Source organism: Amblyomma americanum, chromosome 1, assembly GCF_052857255.1.
Source record: "Amblyomma americanum isolate KBUSLIRL-KWMA chromosome 1, ASM5285725v1, whole genome shotgun sequence".
Classification (NCBI taxonomy): domain Eukaryota; kingdom Metazoa; phylum Arthropoda; class Arachnida; order Ixodida; family Ixodidae; genus Amblyomma; species Amblyomma americanum.
The window spans coordinates 228,667,906-228,691,751 of record NC_135497.1 but is presented as its reverse complement, the minus strand read 5'-3'; the positions used below and the strand labels follow the sequence as shown (position 1 = coordinate 228,691,751).

General features: G+C 43.7%; 3 protein-coding genes across 10 annotated transcripts in view; 1 reads left to right on the top strand and 2 right to left on the bottom strand.

Annotated features, from left to right (window-relative positions):
• Positions 1–23,846, bottom strand: part of LOC144114742 (uncharacterized) — a 201,130-nt gene that overhangs the window by 149,775 nt on the left and 27,509 nt on the right. The gene's annotated exons all lie outside the window — the stretch shown is intronic.
• LOC144114738 (uncharacterized) overlaps positions 1–23,846 on the top strand; it is a 55,837-nt gene that overhangs the window by 11,382 nt on the left and 20,609 nt on the right. For 2 of the 4 annotated variants that reach the window (XM_077648667.1, XM_077648665.1), the window contains exons 2-4: positions 1,555–1,857; positions 4,178–4,244; positions 5,862–6,180. In XM_077648667.1, coding sequence (XP_077504793.1) covers positions 1,579–1,857; positions 4,178–4,244; positions 5,862–6,133 — 618 coding nt within the window. In that variant the 5' untranslated portion in view covers positions 1,555–1,578 and the 3' untranslated portion in view covers positions 6,134–6,180. Of the gene's footprint in view, positions 1–1,554; positions 1,858–4,177; positions 4,245–5,861; positions 6,181–23,846 lie in introns of those variants that run through there. The other 2 variants (XM_077648669.1, XM_077648666.1) reach the window with 1 other exon arrangement.
• LOC144114740 (ribonuclease H2 subunit B-like) overlaps positions 1–23,846 on the bottom strand; it is a 44,175-nt gene that overhangs the window by 3,518 nt on the left and 16,811 nt on the right. The gene's annotated exons all lie outside the window — the stretch shown is intronic.

Genomic DNA, 23,846 nt, shown 5'->3' with positions numbered 1-23,846 from the left:
AAAGAGAAGACTGATGTCCTCAAAGTGTTGTTTGGCACAAAAACGCAAAAGACGGGCTGTCCCCTGATGGCCATTGTCACCGAGGGCGGTACGAGGCAAGAACTGTCGGCCAGTTCTTGAAATACTCACTGGACCCCTTGGCACCTGATGACCCGTTTTCAGTCCAGTCTTCAATGAGCGTAATTAAGTTTATCTCCAATATCCCCCCAGTGGATGCCAATTATGCCATATCCATTGACGTCGAGGACTTGTTCTATTCGGTACCGCACAAGAAGTTACTTGAGACTGTGCGTGGCCTCATCAAAAGCAAGGTACGATTCCTTTTCAGAACAGTATGTGCCTATCTGTCTACTCGTTGCTGGAACTTTTAACGTGTTATTTGTCATCTACTATTGTAGAGCATGAGGATCGTAGATACATACAGAAGCAGGGTATTCCTATTGGCTCGAGCGTAGCTCCTGTGTTGTGCCAAATATTTTTATCTAGTTTTGACAATGTGTTACTTCACAAGCTTAATACTGACAGTTTGTTAAGGCTTCTAGATATGTTGGTGATTTTTTAATCCTTTTAAAACTAACTCCCCTTGACAGCGTCGATTCGGCAGCCAATGACATTTTATATATCTTTCATCATACTTTCACTGACCTGAGCTTCACTCATGAGGTGCCACTTCATGACAACATCCGGATTTTAGACTTGCTTCTCGCCTATTCTGACGATGGCCACATGCTGGAAATGCGCTCTTTGAACTAAGAAAGGCCTTTTACCCTACACCTCGTCACATTCAAAACTAGTGAAAAGAGGTATAGCCAATCTTTGTCTAGGAAATGCCCTGCAAAAAAGCTGCCTCCACATTATACAGAACAGTATCTTTGAACAAGCTGGTTGTCTCTGGTCAGCCGGTTACCCCGAACAAATCCTTGTCTCAGTTGCTGAATTGCTGTCATGTAAGCCTAGGTTACAGCACGCACCTCACAACAAAGAAGCGTCTCATCAGGATTTGAGGCCTGCTGTTATTCCCTACATGCACAAAGTATCGCATGGTATCAAAAAGGCGGCAATGAAATACGGTGTGAACGTTGTTTTCAGCACCCACAATACTTTCGTCATTATGTGCCCATATCTTTATCATTATGTGCCCGTATATTGCAACAAATGTCAAACTGTACTCCCCTGTTCAGCAGTGTAAAAATGATCGGCCAAGGCAAAACGCAGATAGAATGTGGAATCTTGGACGTTTTTAATATAAAGTCGGGCACTGATTGCGTCAGCGATATGTCAAATTTTCTTCCGAAGAATACAGATTCATGAATGGGACATAGTCTCCATGTGCAAGATAGTATTTTTAATGCTATCTTTAATATTTTAATAATTAATGATATCTTTAATATTAATTAATATTTTAAAGTAATTTGTATTTTTTGGGTGGCCCAAGTGACAGGAACATCAATCTACCAGCAGGATATAAAAGGACAGCCACCTTCAGCAACACTCTGCGGACTCGGTGGCTGTGCCACAACACTGCCAGCTAACCCTATGGTTTTCGCTATGCAGGTGCTCATCGCCACAGTCACTTGCATGTTGCCCGCTCTGCTGACTTCGCACTGGAGTGTGCCGTCGAGGCATGCGCCGGAGTGGAAAAAAAGCGAATTGGACACCGACTTCGTGACTGTCATCGCCGCTGTGCAAGCACCGTCCGTGGATGCCTGGGAACTTGACCGACGTTGGGCGGCCCAAGCGACAGGAACATCAATCTACCAGCAGGATATAAAAGGACAGCCACCTTCAGCAACACTCTGTGGGCTCGGTGGCTGTGCCACAAAACTGCTAGCTAACCCTATGGTTTTCGCCATGCAGGTTAGTAAAACTGAATCCCTTTCTAAAAAATCTAGCAATTACGCTTTGATACAGCTACTGAGCACTCAGATCTGTCTTGCCATTGTGACTGAATGCGTATCCGTGATTCGTTCATTCCTGTTATTGTCGGGGGACATTGAAACGAACCTTGGCCCTAACGATAATGCCGCCGTACTAAGTGAACTACAGAAATTAAAAGCTGGTCAGGACACTCTAATCGCGGAGATGCAAGATTTGAAGCACCAACTCCTAGCTACAGATAAGAAACTACTTGATCTGACCCAAAGGATGGCTGAAGTAGAAAGCCAGTACGAAAACCTAATGGCTCTGCAAACAGAAATTCACAGTGTCAAAGGTGATACCTTTCAAACCACCCAGCTCATATGCAGCTTAGAAAACCGTATTGATGATTTAGGAAACCGATCTCGACGAAACAACCTAATATTTTACGGCATACGCGATACAAACCCATCTGAAACCTCTGCGCAATTGGAACAGCTAATCATTGATGAATGCAATAGCCTTTTAAACATAAATTTAGACACAAAAGAAATCGAACGCGCTCATCGCACCGGCCGCCACTCTGACAGCACAGACCATCCAATCATCGTAAAGCTCGCATACCACAAAACCAAAAAGCTTATCTTGGCTAAGGGGCGCAAGTTGAAGGGTGTTGATATTAGTATCGGTGAAGATTTTTCACGGCCTGTTAGAACTGCTTGCAAGCACCTTGTTGCATTTGCAAAAGACAAAAAGTAGCTTTTGCCCTTCCCTTCAAAACCCTCTTCATTGGCCTCAAGTGCTATTACTACGATGCATCATCAGAAACAGTCAAAGAAATCTCGTAGCCATCATCTTGTGATACTAGTGTAAGAAAGTGTCCCATCCAACGCTTCAGCACAAGCTTTCATTTTCCGTTATCTTTACTAACATTTGTAGCTTTCTTCTGAAACGAGATATTGTATTCAACCTCATGTCATCATCCGATAGTAACCTGCTCATCCTAACAGAAACTTGGTTGACCAACGATGTTAGCAACCATGAAATACAGACAGACTTCCCTGGTTTTGACATTTATCGCAAAGATCGTAAAGAAACATGAGGTGGGGGCGTTTTAATAGCAGCAAGCCAACAGTTGTCATGCACGCCAACTAACCTTGCCTCAGATCTGGAAATTCTTTGGCTTCTCATTCGAACCTCACCCCAAACAGTATTGCTTGGCGTCTGCTACCGCCCTCCAAACAGTAATCCTGATTTCTGCACAAAATTAAATCAAATACTGTGTGATGTTGCTACATCACACCCTAACGCACATATTCTATTATTCAGTGACTAACTTTCCAGACGTTGATTGGTGTACCCAAACGGCTGCTAACACCGAATCAAATTATTTTCTTGACGTGTGCCTTAATTTTAACCTTAAGCAACTCATTACGAAGCTGACATGAGTAGGAAAAAACTCCGCCAGTATTCTCGACCTGATACTAACAAACCATCCAGAAAGCCTAATGTCTATTTATTTTCTACCAGAGATCAGTGATCACAAGGTAATCCATGCCACATTTTCCTTTGTTCCAACACCACGTGTCACTCACAAAAAAACCATCGCTCTGTACGACAAAGGGAACTATGAAGCCATAGATAATGACTACTTAACTGCCTTTCTTCCATCCTTTGAAGCATCATTTCATAACAGATCTCCTGAAGACAACTGGCTTATCTTTAAAACAAGGTACACGAACTAACAAACAAATTCATTCCGAAAACCACTTTTCGTGAAAATCGCCACAAACTATGGTTCACAAGATTCATAAAATGAATATAAAATAAGAAAAAAAGACTTTTTTGCACTGCCAAGCATAAGCCAAGCACTTCAGCATGGAATGAATACTACACTGCCGAAAAAGCTTATCTAGCAGCCATATGCGACGCAAAGCACTCTTTTTTCCGAAATGATTTGCCTAACATCCTACGTCACAGCCCAGAAAAATTTTGGAAAGTAATATACCCTTAACAGCCCCGTGAAGTTATTCTCACTAACGAATGTGATGAGATAATCGCAGATGCTAACAGTGCTGCCATGTTCAATCACTCACTTTCATCTGTATTTACGAAGGATATCGGCATACTTTCTGCGTCTACCCTTCCCAGAAACATAACGAATAACATGCGAGTCATAGCGTTCTCTGTTGATGGTATTGTTTCCCAAATTCAAAATATTAAACTCTCATCATCAGCCGGCATCGACGAAATCAACTCGAAAGTGTTAAAGAATATCAAACATACCTCTGCAAAATTTTTATGCCTCATATTTTCGCAGTCATTGTCTACAGGTATTTTGCCTCACAAGTGGAAGGTGGGAAAGGTCGTTCCTGTCTACAAATCAGGTAATAAAAATTCCCCTTTGAATTATCGTCCCATCTCACTAACCAGCGTGCCGTGCAGGATCATGGAACATGTCATATACTTACAAATCATGAACTTTTTAGACACTAGGAACTTCTTTCACCATTCACAACATGAATTTAGGAAAGGATTTTCATGTGAAACACAGTTGGCACTTTTTGTACGTGACCTGCATGCAAATCTTGACTGTAACATCCAGACTGACGCAGTATTTTAGATTACTCTAAAGCATTCGATAAAGTATCCCGCTGACGCTTGCTGCTAAATCTTTCACTCCTAAATTTACACCCTCATGTCTTAAGATGGTTAGAACAGTTTCTTACTAATCGTACTCAATCTGTGCTCATAAACAGCCAGTCGTCTAGCCCCCTACCCGTAACCTCAAATGCCCCACAAAGGTCCGCCCTGGGTCCTCTTCTTTTCTTAATATACATTAACGATTTACCTTTGCATGTGTCTTCCTCAATCCGCTTGTTTGCTGACGACTGTGTCACTTACCGTACAGTAACTAACATCTCAGACCAAGTTGCTCTTCAGACTGACCTTAACAGTGTACAAGAATGGTGCGATCAGTGGTTAATGACTCTTAGCCCTAACAAATGTAAGCTCATGCCATTCACCCGAAGTCTTAGGGCCCATTCACATTTGTCCAAAAAATCCGGCGAGCGAAGTGGATTCAGCCGCTTTTGACGCCGAGCGAGGCGGAAAGCGGCGCGGCGAGGGCAATCGGGCTGGACCCAAATTTTTCGCGTTCGCCACCGCCGCGGCGAAAAACATGGCGGCGCCCTTTAACCCAGGGCCCCTCACCTCGCAATGAATTCGTCGTTGTTTTAGCCTTTTTCAGCGCCTTCACTGGCCATAAATCGGACACCGGTACATCGATTCGTCTGACCTCACCTATAAGCAAAAGTATAAGTGATAAATTTGCTTTATTTTTTATTTAGTGTGACGATTCTGACGCTACTAAGATTTAGAGGAGCGCCAGTTTTGTTGACAGTACTAGTTCCCGTCCTGTCAAGCAGATGGCGCCACTAGACGGCGTTTCGTTGCGAGCCTGTTTACGTACGCAAACGTGCATACGGTTATAATACACAGAAAGAATCGATTTATGCTCTTTTCTAACCATGTCTAACTCTAACTCTTTTCTAACTTCGCTCGCCAGATTTTTGGACAAGTGTGAACGCGCCCTTAGACGTTTTCGTTCTACTTACACAATAGACAACCTACCAATAGAATCTGCGCTAACATTTAAGTACCTAGGCATCACATTATCAACTAACCTATCCTGGAATGCGCACATTTCCAACATCATTTCATCGACCAACAAGAAACTAGGTTTCCTCAAACGCCACAAACGCCACAAACGCCATGCACCAAAAGACTTGAATTTACTAGCATATAAGACACTAATAAGATCTAAATTTGAATATGCATCTGCCATCTGAGATCCCCATCAAAACTATCTGAAGGCTAGCCTCGAACGCGTTCAAAAGCGCTGTTAGATTAATTCATTCTGCATATTCATACGACATCAGTGTATCGTCTTTGAAAGCTGAAATTAACTTGTCACTTCTTTCCCACCGCCGGCGCATTGCTAGCCACTGCTTTTCTCACAAGTTCTTCAAGAGTTCATTGCACGAAGCACCCTACATCGTACGCCGCATGCACATATCTCAGCGCACTGGTCATCCGCTTCAAGTTGTTCGTCCACGCTCCCGTACTACTGTATTCTCAGCCTTCTTTTGCCCGAGCAGCATCTGACTGGAATGGCCTTCCCCACCGAGTCGCAGCCATTACCTGTCCATCAAGGTTCCACCAAGAGTTAACGCAGCTGATGATATGTCATATACGTAGTCCACACCTTATTTAATACCCCTGAGTAGGGGTCTTTAAGGAAATAAACTGAACTGAACTGGACTGACCTTTATTTTGCTTTTGTTTTCGTCCTTTTGTCAGCGTGTCCTGCTCATGCACATGTGCGGCCTGCTCTGCTCGATTCCTTGATAAAGTAAACATTTTCAGTTGTGTCTCCAGCGTCGTCTGTGTGAATTCCTTCTATTGTGTACGCGTCCTCTTCTGCTGGTTTTTCTACCTGGTACCTACTTAATGCGAATACCTTGGTGCTCACACTGAATGAGAGAGGAACTGGAAGAGACACAAGGAGTCTTAACATCGCAAGGGTGACCTCCAGATACGTCTTTCTCTGAAATGTGAACCGCAAGCAAGAGAGGAGAAAAATGTTCTAATGTTTCAACTTCCCCACATCAGTCACAGAGTTGTTGTAGCGAACCTGCATCTGCATGTGTACTATTGGGGACAAATGTGGTATACTCAACATAGCGAGAGCCGGAGCAATGGGAAACTGCATCGTAATGCCATCTAAAGCACGAAACATTGAAAGGAGTCAAACGACATGCCTGCAGATAATAAAGGGCTCCAATTGGCTGTCTCGATCCCAGATGCCGCCTGTAGGTGGCTTGTTTTTGACTGCTTCTCTTCATACTTTATTATATACTTTGCCATGTATTTCTTTGCTCATTAAAGGTGCTTTGCCAAGGAAACTGCTGAGCAACTTTGCTAAGTCATTCGTGTCATTATTAGTCTTTATCAATTTCTTTTTTTTTTCAGCCTATCTCCTACAAGCAGAGCAGGGAACTTTCCTCCACTTGGCCACCTGCCAACCATGGCAGGTGGCAAGTGTATGCAACACTACGACGCTGGACACTTTTTTCCATTGCTGATGCACAACATTGCGGGGCACGACACTGGTCGCTGCACAACGCTCACCGCATTCCTGATGTTTCAGGTGCTGTCGTATTGGCGACCTGCTTGTATGTGGTACTGCCTTGATCTCCCGCCCTCCAAAGATTACACCGCACCTGCCCGGGACTTTAGACCAGATGCCACCCATTCACACACCATTCTCGACGATAATGCTGTCCGCATCTGGCAACCACCCTTATCTATTACGTCATCAACCACGGGACTCGACGCTACCCTGCTTAACCAGCAGAGCCACCCGGTCCTCACGGGGCATGACACCGGTCGCCGCACAATATTCACCGCACCCCTGATGTTTCAGGTGCTGTTGTACTGGCCACCTGCTTGTACGTGGTGCCGCCTTGATCTCTCGCCCTCCTAAGATTACACTGCAGCTGCCCGGAACTTCGGGCCAGATGCCACCCATTCCAAGCTAGAGACACCATTCTTGACGATAATTGCCGTCCCCATCTGGCAACCACCTCTATCATTTTATTAACCACGGGACTCGACACTGCCCTACTTCATATTCTGCTTAACCAGCAGAGCCACCCGGTCCTCACTGGGCACGAGATCAGTCGCTGCACAATGCTCACTGCACTCCTGATGTTTCAGGTTAGTTACCTTAACCATTGTAAACAATACCGTAGTAGCAATCATTTTTTGGTGGTGGTGTCGTGCCCCTGTGACTAGAAGTGGTGCAATGTTTTCTGCATACTCACTGATATTCTAGCATTCAACTACCTGTCAAAACTCTTGCTGTTACTATCTGGTGACGATGAACTCAACTGTAGCCCTGGCACACCTGAAGAACCATTACATATTGAAGCCCGCATTCAGCGACTAGAAGAAAGTTCTGAAGCACTCCGCTCAGAAATAGATAACCTCGGTGTGAATCAAGCCTCACACGAAAAACAAATAGCTGCTTTAAGCAACTGTCTAGCGAAACTTGAGGCACTAAAACACTCACCGAATACAGACAAAACGCCTCACGAGACGCACCACGTACAGAGCGAAATCGCAAAAAACCATATGGGCCGCAACAGCTTGCTTTTCTTGGGCTTTAAGACCCAGTCAACGAATCATGGACTGAATCAGTGAACAAAATTGTCCAACTTTGTGTAGATCACCTTGATCTTCATCTAGACCACAGTAGCATAGAACGTGCCCACCATATTGGAAGCCATTCCGACGACAAAAAACGCCCCATCATCTTAAAATTTACACAGTTAAAAACGAACATTCTTTCCCATGGGCGAAAACTTAAAGGACGAACTACGCCATAAGAGAAGACTGAATTTCCTACACGCCAAGTATGTTCCAAGCTGCTTGAGTTCATAAGACCAAAAAGAATGTGCCTTTAAACTTGCTTTTGACAAGCTTTATGTATAGGCAGTAAATGCTATTATTATAATGCTGCCACTGATAGCGTACTAGAAAGCCCAAGCTTGGCAGCTACCGCGCACAAACAGGACCACCCCCCCGCAAACACTCAATGAAGCGATACATGACATACCGACCAACAACTACTGTCACCCGTCATTATACAGCGGTCATCACTATACCTTGACCTGACTATTGCTTTCATGACCATCCGGAGCGTTATCCCAAAACGCGACAGACTGAAGGTTGCATTACTGGTATTGAAGTGGATGCTGTGCTACTTACTGAAACCTATCAGAGAACTATATCAGAGACGGCGAAATATTTTTCCCCAACCTTAACTACACAATATACTGGCATGACAGGAAAAACAAAAAGGCGGAGGCATTTTCATAGCTATCAAGAACACCTTGTCATCGTGTCACATCTCTAGTGAGGACACTTGAACTCGCGTGGGCATCCGTGAATGACAGGGCAAAAAAAAAAGTCGTTCTTGGTATCGGCCACCTGATAATGATTCATCCTTCTGTGACGTGCTGTGCCATGCTTTGAACAACATCAAAGATAAATTTCCAAATTCTCCCATCTATTTATTCGGTGGCTTCCCTAACATTAGCCGGCCCTTAGTGTGGGTGCTTAATAGATCATTTTCCAACGAATCAATACGCTTCTTTGATCTAACACTTGACTTCAACCTACGCAAAGTCATTACATGCCCCACAAGAGGAAGCAGCATTCTTGACCTACTTCTGACAACCTCCCTCGACGACGTAAAAGGTATAACCATGTTACCAGGCATTAGCAATTACAACCTGCTTCACATCCGCCTATCACTGCTCATCAAAAAGCGTTCCCGAACGAAAAAGATAACCGACTACAAGAGGGCTAATTTCAACGCCATCAACCCCGCACTAGAATTAGATAACTCTTTTGTGAAATCTTATCTTGCTCCCTTAGTCAATGCCAACTGAGAACTTTTTAAGACTTTGTACGAAGCTAACATTGAAAAATGCCCACATTCCGTCCTTCCTCTCTTGCAAAATCTGATTGTAACAACGAATGGTTCAATAGAGACCTGAAGAAGCTTCTTAATAGAAAAATGCATGTTTATTGTAAGGCTAACTTGCATAACCTGCCTGCAACATAGGAACGGTACCATCAATGCGCAAAAGAATACAATGAAAAATTAGTCTCCGCCAAACTGAAGCGTTTTTCTTCTGACTTGCATTCTGCCCTTCAAACAAACCCTAATAAATTCTGGCGCATTCTCTCCCCTAAACTGCGATCCTGTAGAATTGAACTTCTAGACTCTGACCGTGAGCCCGTAGACAGCAAAGAGTGCGTGGCAATTCTAAATAAATATTTCTGTTCATTGTTCTCCTCAGCAACTAGGAGTCCAAATTTTTTTGCCAGCCATCTCGGCAATACCCATGCCCCAAGTCAGTCACACCGGCAGGAATAGCAAACTTAATCATTTCCCCCCAAACTTCATCATCGGCTGCCTGCAATAATATAAACAGTAAACTCCTGAAAAATACTAGTTCAATCTCAAGCCTGATGCTGAATCTAATTTTTACCCAATCATTGGAATCCGGTGAAGTCCCCAATGACTGGAAGATAGCTGAAATCATTCAAATATTCAAGAAAAGTGACCACACAAATCCTTCCAACTATCGCCCCATTTCGTTAAACAGAATTCCTTAAAAATTACTTGAACATGTTATATCGTCCAACTTAATGAGCCATCTAGATTCAATTCAATTCTTTTATCCTTACCAACACGGTTTCCGAAAACATGTCCCTCATAGCCCGAGTCGCTTTGGGACGTTAAACCCCCATAAACCATATTCGAAAACATTATTTCTGTGAAACCTAGTTGGCCGAATTCACTCCTGACATTCTGCACTTTATGGACAATAACCTTCAAATCGACGCCATTTTTTAAAAATTTTTCCAAAGCCTTCAACTGTGCTCCCTACTCGTGCCTGCTCGCAACTCTCCTCTCTAGGCATTACTGATAAACTAATAACCTGCATTGATAATTTTTTTAATGGGCGCAGGCAATTCACTTCATGCAATGATTACCTCTCATCCCCTACTGATACATCATTAGGTGTCCCCCAGGGCACTGGCTTAAGAGTATGCAGGTTTCAGTTAATAATTACGCAGGATGAAACACGATAACGAATGAAATAATGTTGTTTATGACAGTTTCAAGAAAGAAAAATGAATATGCATACCCAGGTAACACTTAATTTAAATGCATAAAAAAATTATATAGAAGTATAGAGCCAGCAAAGTGCAAAGCGGGCCACATTATGTCCATTGCAACCATGGCCATCTAATCTCAGCAAATTTCCTCAGTTCGTCGCTCTATATTTCTGCCACGTCCGACTATGCTTCCCTTTCCTAGGTAGCCAAAGGTAATCATATGTGGGAGGAATCCATCGCTATTATGCTGTGAGAATGCATCACGTGACAGAAACGATATGCCTTCGAGCGACAGCGCAGTGACGTCACCCACCCCAAAAGTGGGGAAAGATTTTGCTCGGCACATACAAACCGCTTCCACCTCAGCGAGGGTTGTCTGCGCTGCTAGGGCACTTCCTTCGCTTGGCTGGAGACTTTACAGATCGTGCCTTGCGGTACGACAGCGGCAGTATCTGAATCGTCTCACTGCTGTCCGCAGGCTGTTCGCCTGTTCGGCTCCCCGCCGCCCGTAGGAATGCTTCAGCAGGATTCTCCGCGTGAGTACCGCTCAACAAGACAACCCGCATGTTGTGGTTGCGTATTGTGTTACCTTGGAACCGGACAGAATTTAATCGATTCCTATTAATGCAGGTGTTTTTTTTTTTCGTCTCTTCTGAAACGGTTTCTATAGGACTGGGCTGCATGATTTGGGTGCGGAGACCGCCGTTAAACAGTTTTTTTTCCCCAGAAGAAATATTCCTGCCCTGATCCTCCTAGCGAACATTCAGAGACGCGAGTGTCGCCAACTTTTGGCTAATCGAGGGCAAGCGCTGAACCAGCCGATTAACGACATGGCTTGCGGCATCCGCCGCTGCACAGAAGTCGACCAAGCCAAGTCCCAGCCATGATTCGCGCCTTACCATAAACCCAGAACTGCGTATGCGCGATTAGTGGAGAGATGGGCTTTCAACTGTACAGTGAAGCCCGCTTCATCGAAACCCTCCACGCCGATCAAGAAAGCTGCGACGCGGCTGGCTGGGAAGCTGAATCACCTTTGCAGCCAACAAAGGGTGGTCAGGGCAACGCCGTCGGGTGAAAGCATCCTGCGCCAATAAACGACGGAAGCGACAGCGGGCAGAGGCTCAGGCCGTTATCAGTTATCAGCGCAGCATAGGTATTTGGCATAACGTGCCTCTCCTGAAAACGTTTTTCTCGCAGCAGCTATCCAAAAATTCGATGGCACTATAATATATACACAGCGTGTTCAAAATTAGACATTACTGATTTTTTTTAATGTGAAACGCCGTATGTTAATGCCACTTTTGCACGTTGGTAATGCGGCTGGGCAGACGCAAATTGGGATAATAATTGTCCCCATAAATTCAGTAAACTAAAATAGATTACTTAACTTTTTATTGGGTGAAGTTAGCGTGCATGTATATATTGAGAACTTGGGGGCAGTTGTTTTCGAGGGCTATTCCATTTTGTGCCATTGTAGTAACGCGCTTGTGTCCTGAGATGCGCACGTCTAAGATTTCGTCCCAGTTCGTCTAATTGTGCATGCGAGACAGTGACTATCAGCATGAAGCACCTCCCTCGTGTGACGCAGCTGTTGTGTATGGCACGCCGCCTTGCAAGAGTGTGCAGCGAGCGGCATGCGGATGACTTTTTGTTCTGGGCCAGTGTTTTCCTTCTCAGTGATCAAAACCAATGAACTGTTCGGTCGGCGATAAGTGAGAACTATTTTTTTAAGCGATCACTTCTATAGCCAGTAGAAAGACGCGATGCCGCTCACTGCACACTCTTGCAAGGCAGCGTGCTATACGCAACAGCTGCGTCACACGAGGGAGGTGCTTCACGCTGAGTGCCGCTGTCTCACATTCGCAATTAGACGAACTGGGACGAAATTTTAGACGTGCGCATCTTAGGACACAGGCGCGTTACTAAAATGGTACAAACTGGAATAGCCCTCGAAAGCAACTGCCCCCAAGTTCTCAATATATACATGCACGCTAACTTGAGCCAATAAAAAGTTAATTAATGAATTTCAGTTATTAACTGAATTTATGGGGACAATTATTATCCCAATTTGTGTCTGCCTGGCCAAATTACAAAAGTGCAAAAGTCGCATTAGCGTACGGCACTTCACTTTTTTTTTTTTGATCAGTAAAGTTAATTTTGAACATGCTGTATATACTGTATATGCACCTATGGCATCTTGGTTTCGGGGACTGTTGGCTTCCTTCATCTGTTTGTAAAACGAGCCCCTCATTTCATTTGCCTTGTCTGCTAATAGCTTAACGAGGGTCTCAGTTCTGGCAGTCTTGATGCCATAGGTAGCATAAGAGGGTTCTCGCTCAGTTTCTGCTCTTGCTGTTAGATAATGATCCATGTCACACTCGCGGTATTACAGGGCGTGCTATGCCTGCCGCTATGGACGAGGGTGGCGCTGGTGAACACTCTCAAGGTTCATCATCATCATCATCATCAGCCTTACTACACCCACTGCAGGGCAAAGGCCTCTCCCATGTCTCTCCAATTAACCCTATCCTTTGCCAGCTGCATCCACTCTTTGCCTGCAAACTTCTTAATCTCATCCGCCCACCTAACCTTCTGCCGCCCCCTGCTACGCTTACTTTCTCTTGGAACCCACTCCGTTACCCTTAAAGACCAGCGCCGTAGCTTAGTTGGTAGACCACCTGACGCGATATTCGGTGGTCGTGTGTTCAGAACATCCCCACCGGCGGCATGGGCTGTTTTTTTTTTTTTTTGCTGCTTGATAAGTAATTTTCTTTAAGCGAAGATTAGTCGAAGTATTATTCTCCCATTCTCCCATTGATTGGCTCTACAAATGAAAAAATAAATAGAAACATTCCCCAACGCACCTTGGTCTCAAGGATTGTTGGCTTAACTCATCTATATTTTATATACATGAGTGTTGTGTTGGGTTTAATGGCACATAAGCAACCAAGGCTATTATGCGCCAAGCTCAAGGTATCAGGAATTGTTTTATGCAGATTTTTACACATAAAATCTTATGGCTAAGTAGAAAGCTTGAAAAAGTATTTCCTTCTACCCAGTATTCAGAGCAAAAACAAGATTTATAAATGGCTAACATTAAAAGTTGCGAAGGAGGTCAGGTAACCTCATCACCCATCCTTGGCTGGGCAAGGACTGGAGGCCCCTAACCAGCCAAATAAAACAACCTCAGCCCCTTTCCTCCGGGATGAGAAAGTGGTTGAGGTGTACTAAAATACAAACATACCAGTAGGTAAAAAAAATTTCAGAGTCTCTTGAGAAATCCAGTTTCTTTGAGAAAGCTAAAAACACATGATATATCAATAATTACATCATCTCCTAAAAGCAGTGCAGGATGAAAAGGAATGCATTTGGTATAGAATTTAGTAAAGTACTTTTTCCCTAGTTTTTCTTGTTTCGCACAAGACAATAAAATATGGTTAATCGTAACTTTGTCTCTGCATTCTTCGCAAACAGGTTAATCTTGTTTTGTGAGTAGGAAATTGTGTGTGAGGTGTGTGTGTCCTATACGAAGACGGCAGATAGTAACTTCCTTAAAGGGGCCCCGAAACACATTTTCAGTGCATTGTTTTGCCCGTTGGTTGCATAGAAGGAGTTATAGTGATGCTATCAGCATCGGTCGTACCAAGTATGCTCCTGTTTTTTGATATTTTAATTAGCTCGCAAAAGCAAATTCATGGCGCTGACGGTGTCACCATATAGTGGCGGTTTTTAGCATCGGATATGACATCACGGAGGGCGAGCTTTATGATTGGACAAAGAGTAAATATACTGCAAATTGTGTTAATAGCTAGAGATACGTTTTGTCAAGTTTTTGTGTTCTATATTACATTAACAAAACCAACTTGTTTGCCCTAGATAAAAGCACTGTAAAGCAAGTAAAACAAAAATACACTACTAGAGGCTCTGGCTACTTTTTGCATCGACGGACTTTGCGCCTCTCTGTAAACACCCTACGACCTAGCACTAACGCTTATGGGTACTCTCTATGTATCTGAGAGCGGCTTTGCAGAGTTGATCCGATTGAGCCATTGCAGTCTATAAGCATTCGTTTCGGTCACAAGGAATGATGCGTTCAGTTCACATTTAGCAGACAGTGCGCATCATCAGCTTGTGGAGGATCACCGGTCGGCGGCGCCACGTTCCCGTCAACAGCACGCGCTCCTTGCTCGCCGTGACCAACCAGTGCACTAGGGGCGATGGTTGGCGGTAAGCAGTAGCGGTACGCGCTATGCTAAATGTGTCTGATATCTTGCGCAGGCTGTCACACCGTCGCAGTATCTCGCGCTCGAGATGGGATCCATAGGTAAGGGAACGTCACTGATCAGTGTTCCCTTCTACGCCGTCGTGGTGACGATGAAGCATCGCTGGGTCAGCTGGGCGTTCACATGGTTGTTGTAACCATGCAAACGGCGCCGCCAGCCTTGGCACGAACGAGTTACAGAGAACAGGCAACCATGGAGTGTAAACTTCCGCCACGTGCTAAGATAGGCTGTTTTGATTAGTCGCACAGTGTGTCGTCATTGGGAGAGTGAAATGGGAATGGGAAGCTGCGTGAAAATAGAGTTGAGGGCAGCATTTTGTTTGCTTGTATTTTGAAATTTCTTTATTGAATAACTCCCGTTCCTATGCATCGATTCTCGTAATTCTTTTTGAGTCTGCATCTGTGCGACATAAAGAATCCATCTGAAGTGTAACCGGTATCCGTTCAAGCGGTGTTTCGCAGCCCCTTTAAAACGTTCCTGATGGGTGCAGGACTTCCATTCACTTATAACTGGTTTCACACTGTGTAGTTTGTTTTTTACTTCGTTGTTCCACGCGGACTGCCATTTCTGTCTTATGTTATGATGTATTAAGTTAAGGGGGGATGAGGGTCTTGAAAACTTTTTTTTTATTTCTTAACATATCTTCCTGAAAATTGGCATCCAGATATATCTTTGAATGCTAATCCCAAATATATATTCAGATTTTATATATCTCATCTAGAAATGAAGATATGGCAAAATAATTTATGCCACTTAGGTCTTTTCTTACGGGCCATTATGGTGGTTTCTTAATTAAAAAAACTAGTTTTAAAGTAATGCTGTCATTCTTAAGGGCCCATTGCACATCCTAAAGCTAAAGAAATTTTTAAAAAGTCACCACATAGGTCATGAATGAATAACAAAGTAGGAAAGAAAAAAAACAATGTGGGAGTAATTAGCTTAGATCTGACCTAATTGCTAGTCTATTGGGTTTAATGAAAATTGGAAAGCTTTAGGATGTAGCTGAGATGTTGCTGAAAAAAATGATACCTACTTCAATAAAATCAGTCGATGCAAACATTATGAAAAGTTCCGTAAGGCAAAGGCATTTGATCGAAAAAGCAAAGCTGAGAAAATTGCATTCAAAGTTTTGCTTACTCTGCCATTTTTGTTTACTGATCATATGGAAAAATTTAATGCTTTAGCATGCCGCCCAGTCATTGCTGAACACAATAACACCAAATTTACAGAAATCTGTTCATGTAAAGATTATGAAAACCTCTGTATTGCATTGGCACTTGACAAAAAAAAAGCTCCGAAAATCACTTGCTATTTTCTTTGAATCTGCCACACATTCACAAAAGTCCTGGGCAGTAGTCATGGGTGCTGTCAGGCTTGTGCTTCTTGGCCATCCTCTTCTTCACCTTTTCAGCATTGGTGTGACCCTTATCAGACCTGCACAGCCTCTGTTTATCTTTTTCAAGGCTCCTACCAATGAGGCAGCTCCCAGGCCTGTAACCAAGCTGTGCTGCAACAGCTCTGCTGGTTGTTGCCATTCCTTGGTTGAAGCGAGAAACTGCTTCTTGCGAGGTTAAAAACAGGACAGTGAGGAGTGTCTAATGCGAATGTTCAAATGTTCAAGCTTCAGCTTAGAGCGCACAACGTCTTGGCGCTCTGCCAAGTTCGCCGAGCGCGCCCCCCCCCCCCCCCCCCTCGGAGCTCTCCTCAAAATATATATATATTAAAAAAAAACAAATGACGTTATCAGCGGCGGCAGCGGCTTGGCGCGCTGCCAAGGTCCGCGCTGCGCGTGCTTGTCGAAGCGTTGAGCACGCGAGCTCGGTTCAGCCGCGTCCGTCGGCACGAAGCGGCGTGCGCAAACGCCGAAGTCGACGTTAGGCTTAGGTCAGCCGGCTCGGCCGCTTCCGACGACACGGAATTCGAAGCGGCTTGCAGCGTATCAAAAGTCGATATTTTCCACGGGCTTAGTCCAGGCACATCCACCGGCACTGCAGAGACTTGCGGTAACGCCGAAGTTGACGGCGATCGACATTGTCCAGCCGCGTCCACCGGCGATGCTGGCGTCAACAGGGTTTGTTCAGCCGCGTCCACCGGCGAAGCTGTTGTTGGCGAGCTCAGTCCAGCCGCATCCACCGAGGGTACAGCAGCTTGCGGCATCACCGAAGCTGCAGTTCTCGACGATGCAGCGCTCTACTTATTCCATGCGCGTCTCTTTTTGCCGACTGTTTTTCGCGTGCTTGCTTTCAAGCGCGCGTCTCGGGCCATCGTGACACACGGAACAAAGACACCAGGCAGGCAAATACACGCAAAAGCACGAAATTCGGGGCTAAAAGAAGCGATTCAATAGCCAAAATGTCTACAATAACGATAAGGAAAACGGCAGAACGAAAAATACTAGGAAACAAAGAGGAGCGCGAAAAATGACGGGCGTGCAGGCGAAAGCAGACGACGGGAAGGAGCCGAACAACGCGGCCGCGGGGGGCAAAGCATGCGTCACGGCCAATCAGAGGGCTGCGCCTCGAGGAGCGCCCGTTTTACCCAATCGGCGGCCGTCTCGCGACGCTTTCCCCCCTTGCGAACGGGTGCTGATAGCTCCGCTGTGCGAGGGTCTACAGCTTGCCGTAAGGCGCCAAATTGGAGAGCGGGAAACCAGCTTTCAAACGAGACCAAGATGGCGCCGATCGGTTCGCGTCGAGCGGAGCTACGGCAGCTTGAAAATGGGGCAAACCTTCGCGCTTGGCGTTCAATTTCGGCTCACCGACGTTTCTAAATTGCCGTTTTTTTCATACTTTGAGTTGGAATTCAGCTAAAATATTTTGTAGAGGCATAGCTGGGACATTAAAGACTTCAAAATCGCAATTTTTGAAAATTGCCATTTTTGACCATTTTTCGCGATTTCAAGACCCGCGTCCCCCCTTAATGCAATCTTTTAATAGAATATTTACTTTCTTTATTTGGTTGTCACGTGCTTGAGCAGCGCATAAGTCTGCTCTCTCGTTGCCTTTAATTCCGATATGACTTGGTACCCAGCAGAGTTTTAGGTTTTGTCCTTTAGCTGTGGCTATTACTATGTTATGTATGATATATCACCAAGTATAGGAATGACTGCATTCCTGGAGTGGAGAGCTGTAAATAGACTAAGCGAGTCAGTGTAAATAATACTGTTTTTGAGGTTCTCCTTTACTATTTGTTTAATGGCTACACAGACGGCGTAACATTCCGCAGTGAAGATTGATGCGCACTGTGGAAGCCTTACTATTTGACTGCAGTTCCCTTGTACCACTGCACGTCCGACGTAAACATCTGTTTTTGAGCCATCTGTATAAAAAGCTGTGCAAGTACTGTATTTTTCCTCGAGTGAAAGAAATTCTTGTAATATATGCTGTTGTGGAGTTTGTTTTTTGCTGAAATGTGTAAGAGTGAGATCACAGATTTCCGGGAAATTGTACCATGGCGGCAGTGGATCTCGTCTTCCAGCAATGCCAGGCAATGTGTCTAGTACGCCGAGATTTTGGCACATCTGTTTAAAACGCAAGAGCAGTAGCCTGGTACTTTGCGGCTTGTTGTTAAACAACATTCTGGATGGGCACTTAGTGACTATTTGGTGACAGATGTGTTTAGGCAGTGAACGGATTTTAAGCATGTAGGAACACGTGAGCATCGTTCTTCTGTTTGTAAGCAATGGTTTGTTCGTTTCTACATACAGACTGCTTATGGGCGACGTCCTGTATGCACCATTGGAAAGACGCAAGCCTAAATTATGGATCGGATCCAGCCGTTTAAGATACGATGGTCTCGCTGAGCAATAAACAACTATACATCCATAATCTAAGGTGGAGCGTATTACAGAGCGATAAATTTGTAGAAGGCATGTCCTATCGGAACCCCAGAGTTTTCGGGAGAGCACTTTGAGTATGCACAGGGATTGAGCTCAGGCTTTCTTTTTTTAACGCATTAATGTGAGGCAGGAAAGTAAGCTTTCTATCATATGTTATACCTAGAAATTTATGTTCATTTTTTACGGGTAGCTCTATTTCGTTAAGGTGAAGGGTGGGATCTGTATGTATGCCTCGTTTTAATGAGAACAAAATTGCCACTGATTTCTGTGGGGAAAACCGGAAACCATTTTTATCTACCCATGTTGCTGGTTTATTTATTGTCAATTGTATTTGTCTTTCACATGTTGATACATTGGAGGATGTACAAGCTACTTGAAGGTCATCTACATAGACTGAGTATACATAATGGACCTTGGGATTATTTTACTAAGAGAGTTCATTTTTACAACAAAGAGGGTAGTGCTTAAAATACACCCTTGAGGTACTCCATTTTCGTGAATAAAATTCCTCAAAAGGGTTGAGTCTAGGCGGACATCAAATGAACGGTTAGATAAAAAGTCTTTAAGGGAGTTCAGCATTCTATCACGGATGCCGAGCTCAGCTAAGTCCTGGAGGATACCGAACCTCCAGGTTGTATCGTATGCTTTTTCTAAATCGAAAAAGACGGCAAGACAGTGTTGTTTGTGGATAAAAGCTTCTCTGACAGTATTTTCGAGACGGACTAGGTGATCTGTTGTGGAGCATCCCTTTCTAAAACCACATTGATGGATATCAATAAGTTCGCAGGATTGCAGGACAAAAGTTAATCTTATATTGAGGACACTTTCAAAGGATTTGGCGAGGAAACTGGCAAGGGCTATGGGTCTATAACTGCTAGGAGAGGTTGGGGGTTTATTCGCTTAATTCAATGCTCAGATTTCCTAAAACAATTTTTTCCAATGTGGTTCTTCCCTAAAAAGCTCCCAGTCTGCCAAATGAAGTTTCCAACAACGCGGCCTAGTTGGGATGATTTCCGGTGGGGATATTAAGCTGTTTAAAACACAGAGATGATCGCTGTCATACATCTGATCTGAAATGGAACTTGCACATAAACTTCATTACGTCATCTGCACTGAAAAGACTTTTCTTTCTTAAGAGGCGCCTCCGAGACGTGCCGTCAGACATTAAATTACTTTACTACAATACTTTTGTGAGACCTGTACTTGAATATGCGAATATAGCCTGGTTTCCGTTTACAGATAAACTAATAAAGAAACTAGAGGGAGTTCAAAGGAAAGCTGTAAGATTTATCTACAACAAATACAGACAAACTGAATCACCCACAGAACTGATAAATAACACTGGAATACTTACGTTACAAAACCACACCAGGATTGCACGAAAGAAACTACTTTACAACTTATTCACAACATGGTGAACATAGATTGTACAAGGTATATTTCAAAATCAGAAAAACAAGAACAACGAGACATAAGCACTCACAAACACTGGAAGAATATCGATTCAACACAGACTGTTTTAGACATTCGTTTTTTCCGTCAGCCATTCGAGAACGGAATAACCTAACATCAAGTGTAACCAGCTCATCTTTAGAAAAATTTTTAAAGACATATGAAACGTACCTACTAGCTCTACAATGTGCATTATAAACACTATTTCGTCAGCTCCAGTGCTCTATTTGAAGTAATGAAAATTGTTCTTTCTAGTGTGTAATGCATCATGTTGTTCTTATTTCTTTTCTCTTGAATTGTTGCTCCCATGTTATTTCTCACCGATTAATATTATTGCTATTAAACCTAACAGCCTCTCTTCACATATAGTTGCAACGCTGTGTTTTATGTACTTGCTTTGTTGAATTCTGTTTTTGCCCTTCCTGCGATGATTCTGATTGGGATTGGCAGTATTTCTAAATAAATAATAAAAAATAAAAATAAATAAACATTCACTCCTTCACACTCACGTCCATTCATATGTCCACTCACATGTGTCCATTCACATTCATGCCTATAAACACTTGTATCCACTCACTAAATCTAGCATCTACTCACGCTCATGTCCACTCATGCTGGCATCCACTGACAGAGCCACCCAAACTCATGTTCACTCTCACTTACATCCACTCACTCAAACCCACACTTATGTCCACTCAAACTGACACATCCATTCACATCCACTCCTACCTAGACTTATCAAGTACACTTTGCCTTGTGTCAGAAAATGGTAAACAATGGGTATGATGGGCCGAGTAGTGGCAACTGTTAAACACATCCAGCTTGGGGTGCATAAATCCTGCTCATGAATCATGTCTTTGCCGTGCTGCTTCCCTGAATCCTGAAGTGTCGAGTAGCTTTTTGGGACGTGTTGTGCGTCTGAATATGCCAAGGTAGACGTGCACAGCGGTCCAGGAATGGCATCCAACTGCTTGAACATTGCTTCTTTCGTGCACTTCTATCATTCAAACACAAAACTGCCTCATGAATGGCTGCCTGCAGTCTTTGCACTCGCAAATGTTGTTTATGAGCACCGGGCCCAAATCATTTGCTTCAGTGACTAGTTTTCATTTTGTGTAGCTGTAGACGAACGCTCCAGCATGTCAGCTAGCATCAAGAATGCATACTAACTCCAATTAGACAGCTATAAAACCAAATGATGAAAAAACTTCTACATGTCGTTCACCTTAAGAGTATGACACATTAGCAATAAATAAGGGTCCCACGGTCACGTGGGGGTCCTCTGGCACGACCTTTTGATAACATCAACACACTTGTTGCCATCACAGACTGCTTTGTTATACATCATTGTCCATATTAATTGGTGATGCTAAATAGTAATCCAAATTAACCAACTGTTCCAGTAATGTAATTTGCCTACTGTGTGGTGTAAGGTGCTTGCACAAGGCCTCCATTCACCTCACTGAACAAATGTTTCTCAGTGGTGTAGAGGTAGCATGCCCGGCTACTGACTGAAAGGACAGCGGATCGATTCCACTTGATCATTTTTCTTTTCAGCGAAACTGCTTTTCTACAACACTGCCTTCTCTACCAATCAGGATTTTCCTGCCACACCGCCACCAGATTTTCCACCAAATGGGACTTTTGATGCTATGACGTTGAAAAAAAATTTGGCATAAAACAAGCAATTAGTGAAAACTGTCCGTGACTGCCTTCGGTACCGGCTACAGACCGAAAGGACAAGGAGCTCGATTCCACTTGACCATTTTTCTTTTCAGCGAAACTGCTTTTCTACAACACTGCCTTCTCTACCAATCAGGATTTTCTAGCCACACCGACACCAGATTTTCCACAAAATGGGAGCTTTGATGATATGACTTTGAAAAAAAAAATTGCCATAAAACAAGCAATTAGTGAAAACTGTCCGTGACTGCCTTCGGTACCGGCTACTGACCGAAAGGACAAGCAGCATGATTCCACTTGACCATTTTTCTTTTCAGCGAAACTGCTTTTCTACAACACTGCCTTCTCTACCAATCAGGATTTTCTAGCCACATCGATATGGGAGCTTTGATGATATGACATTAAACTAAAAAATTTGGCATAAAACAAGGCAATTAGCGAAAATTGTCCGTGACTGCCTTCGGTACCACCAATTTTTCTGCAGCACTCTGTGAAGCAATGTATTACAAAAATATTTTGAATGTCACAAATCTCGATGTTATATGTCATTTGAGCGCTAAGAAAATGCACTGTAAAAAAAGAATAAAATCAAGAAATTGATTTTTTGTATGAAACAGTCTCGCCCCACCTTAAGAAGAGGGTCAAGTATTACCGCTAATTTTTTAATCCTTCCACAGGACCATGCCCCCCTCCAACACTTGGAACACAATGAGGTGATTCACGCTGAATATAGAAATTACCCAAGACGGGAGCCAGTGTTTTTGTATAAATCTACAAAAATGCTGTGGTTCCTTGGCATGACAATGCCACTCTCATTTACTGATGGTCAGCACCAGCGCTTGGGAGTATCAGCTAGGTGTTAACATACTGATATACAGCACGTTCATTTATTCCACAGCATAGTATAAATGAAATAAGATAATGTTTTTGTGTAAGCAAAGAGAATCTAGTTTTCCTTTCACATATTGCTAAGCAAAATAAAGTAGATTACAAGCTCAGTGAGAAATTAACACAGAAGTGTGTTAACCCCCTCACCCCCTCACACACACAGGTAGATTCAGCAGTCTACGAACACTGCCTGTTACAATAGAAGACATTGAGACAAAAGCCAACAGCTCCAGCTTACCATCTACACACACGACTTTAATCTACCCCCTTTCATCGTTATGCATATTTGAGAAGCATTAGTGAAAAAAAAATTAATAAGCAATTACTTACTTTTAGTGCAAAAGCAGTACCAGTGTCACAATGTGAAAATGCCAACATTTGTCTGCAGCCTCGGGGAGCGAGGCCTCCACCCTCTAGAAGTACCACTCACATCATTGCCTCTCATCCACCCACCACCATCCTTGACCCAGCTCTCCATCCCACCACCACCCTCCAGAAGCACCACACTCCAAAAGCACTGCCCACCTCTGTACACTCAACCACCCAAAAAATTCTGCCGCATGTGTGAAGCTGCAGCTTAGAGTAAAAGCATTCAACAGAGTCAAAGCATGAAAGTAGTCATCGAAGGTAAATCAAATGCTTGCGCAGAATTGTCACATCAGATATCTGATTGTAAAAATGAAAAAAAAAAATGAAAATTGGTTTCTCAGAAACGTAAATGGTGCAGTATCTGTCTCATATCACGGTGGACACCTGAACCGCACCGTAAGGGAAGGGATAAAGGAGGGAGTGAGAGAAGGAAGGAAGAAACAGATGTCGTAGTGGAGGGCTCCGGAATAATTTCGACCATCTGGGAATCTTTAATGCGCACTGATATCGCACAGCACAAGGGCGCCTTTTACATTTTACCTTTAACGAAACACAACCGCCACGGCCGGATTCAAACTTGGGAACTCCGGCTCAGTAGCCGAGTGCCCTAACCACTGACTCACCCAGTAAATTTTTTTCCACGTTGTATGCAACTTTTGTGACACTGATCACAAATGAAATGATATTCTCAGTACTCAGTGACCACACAGACAGAT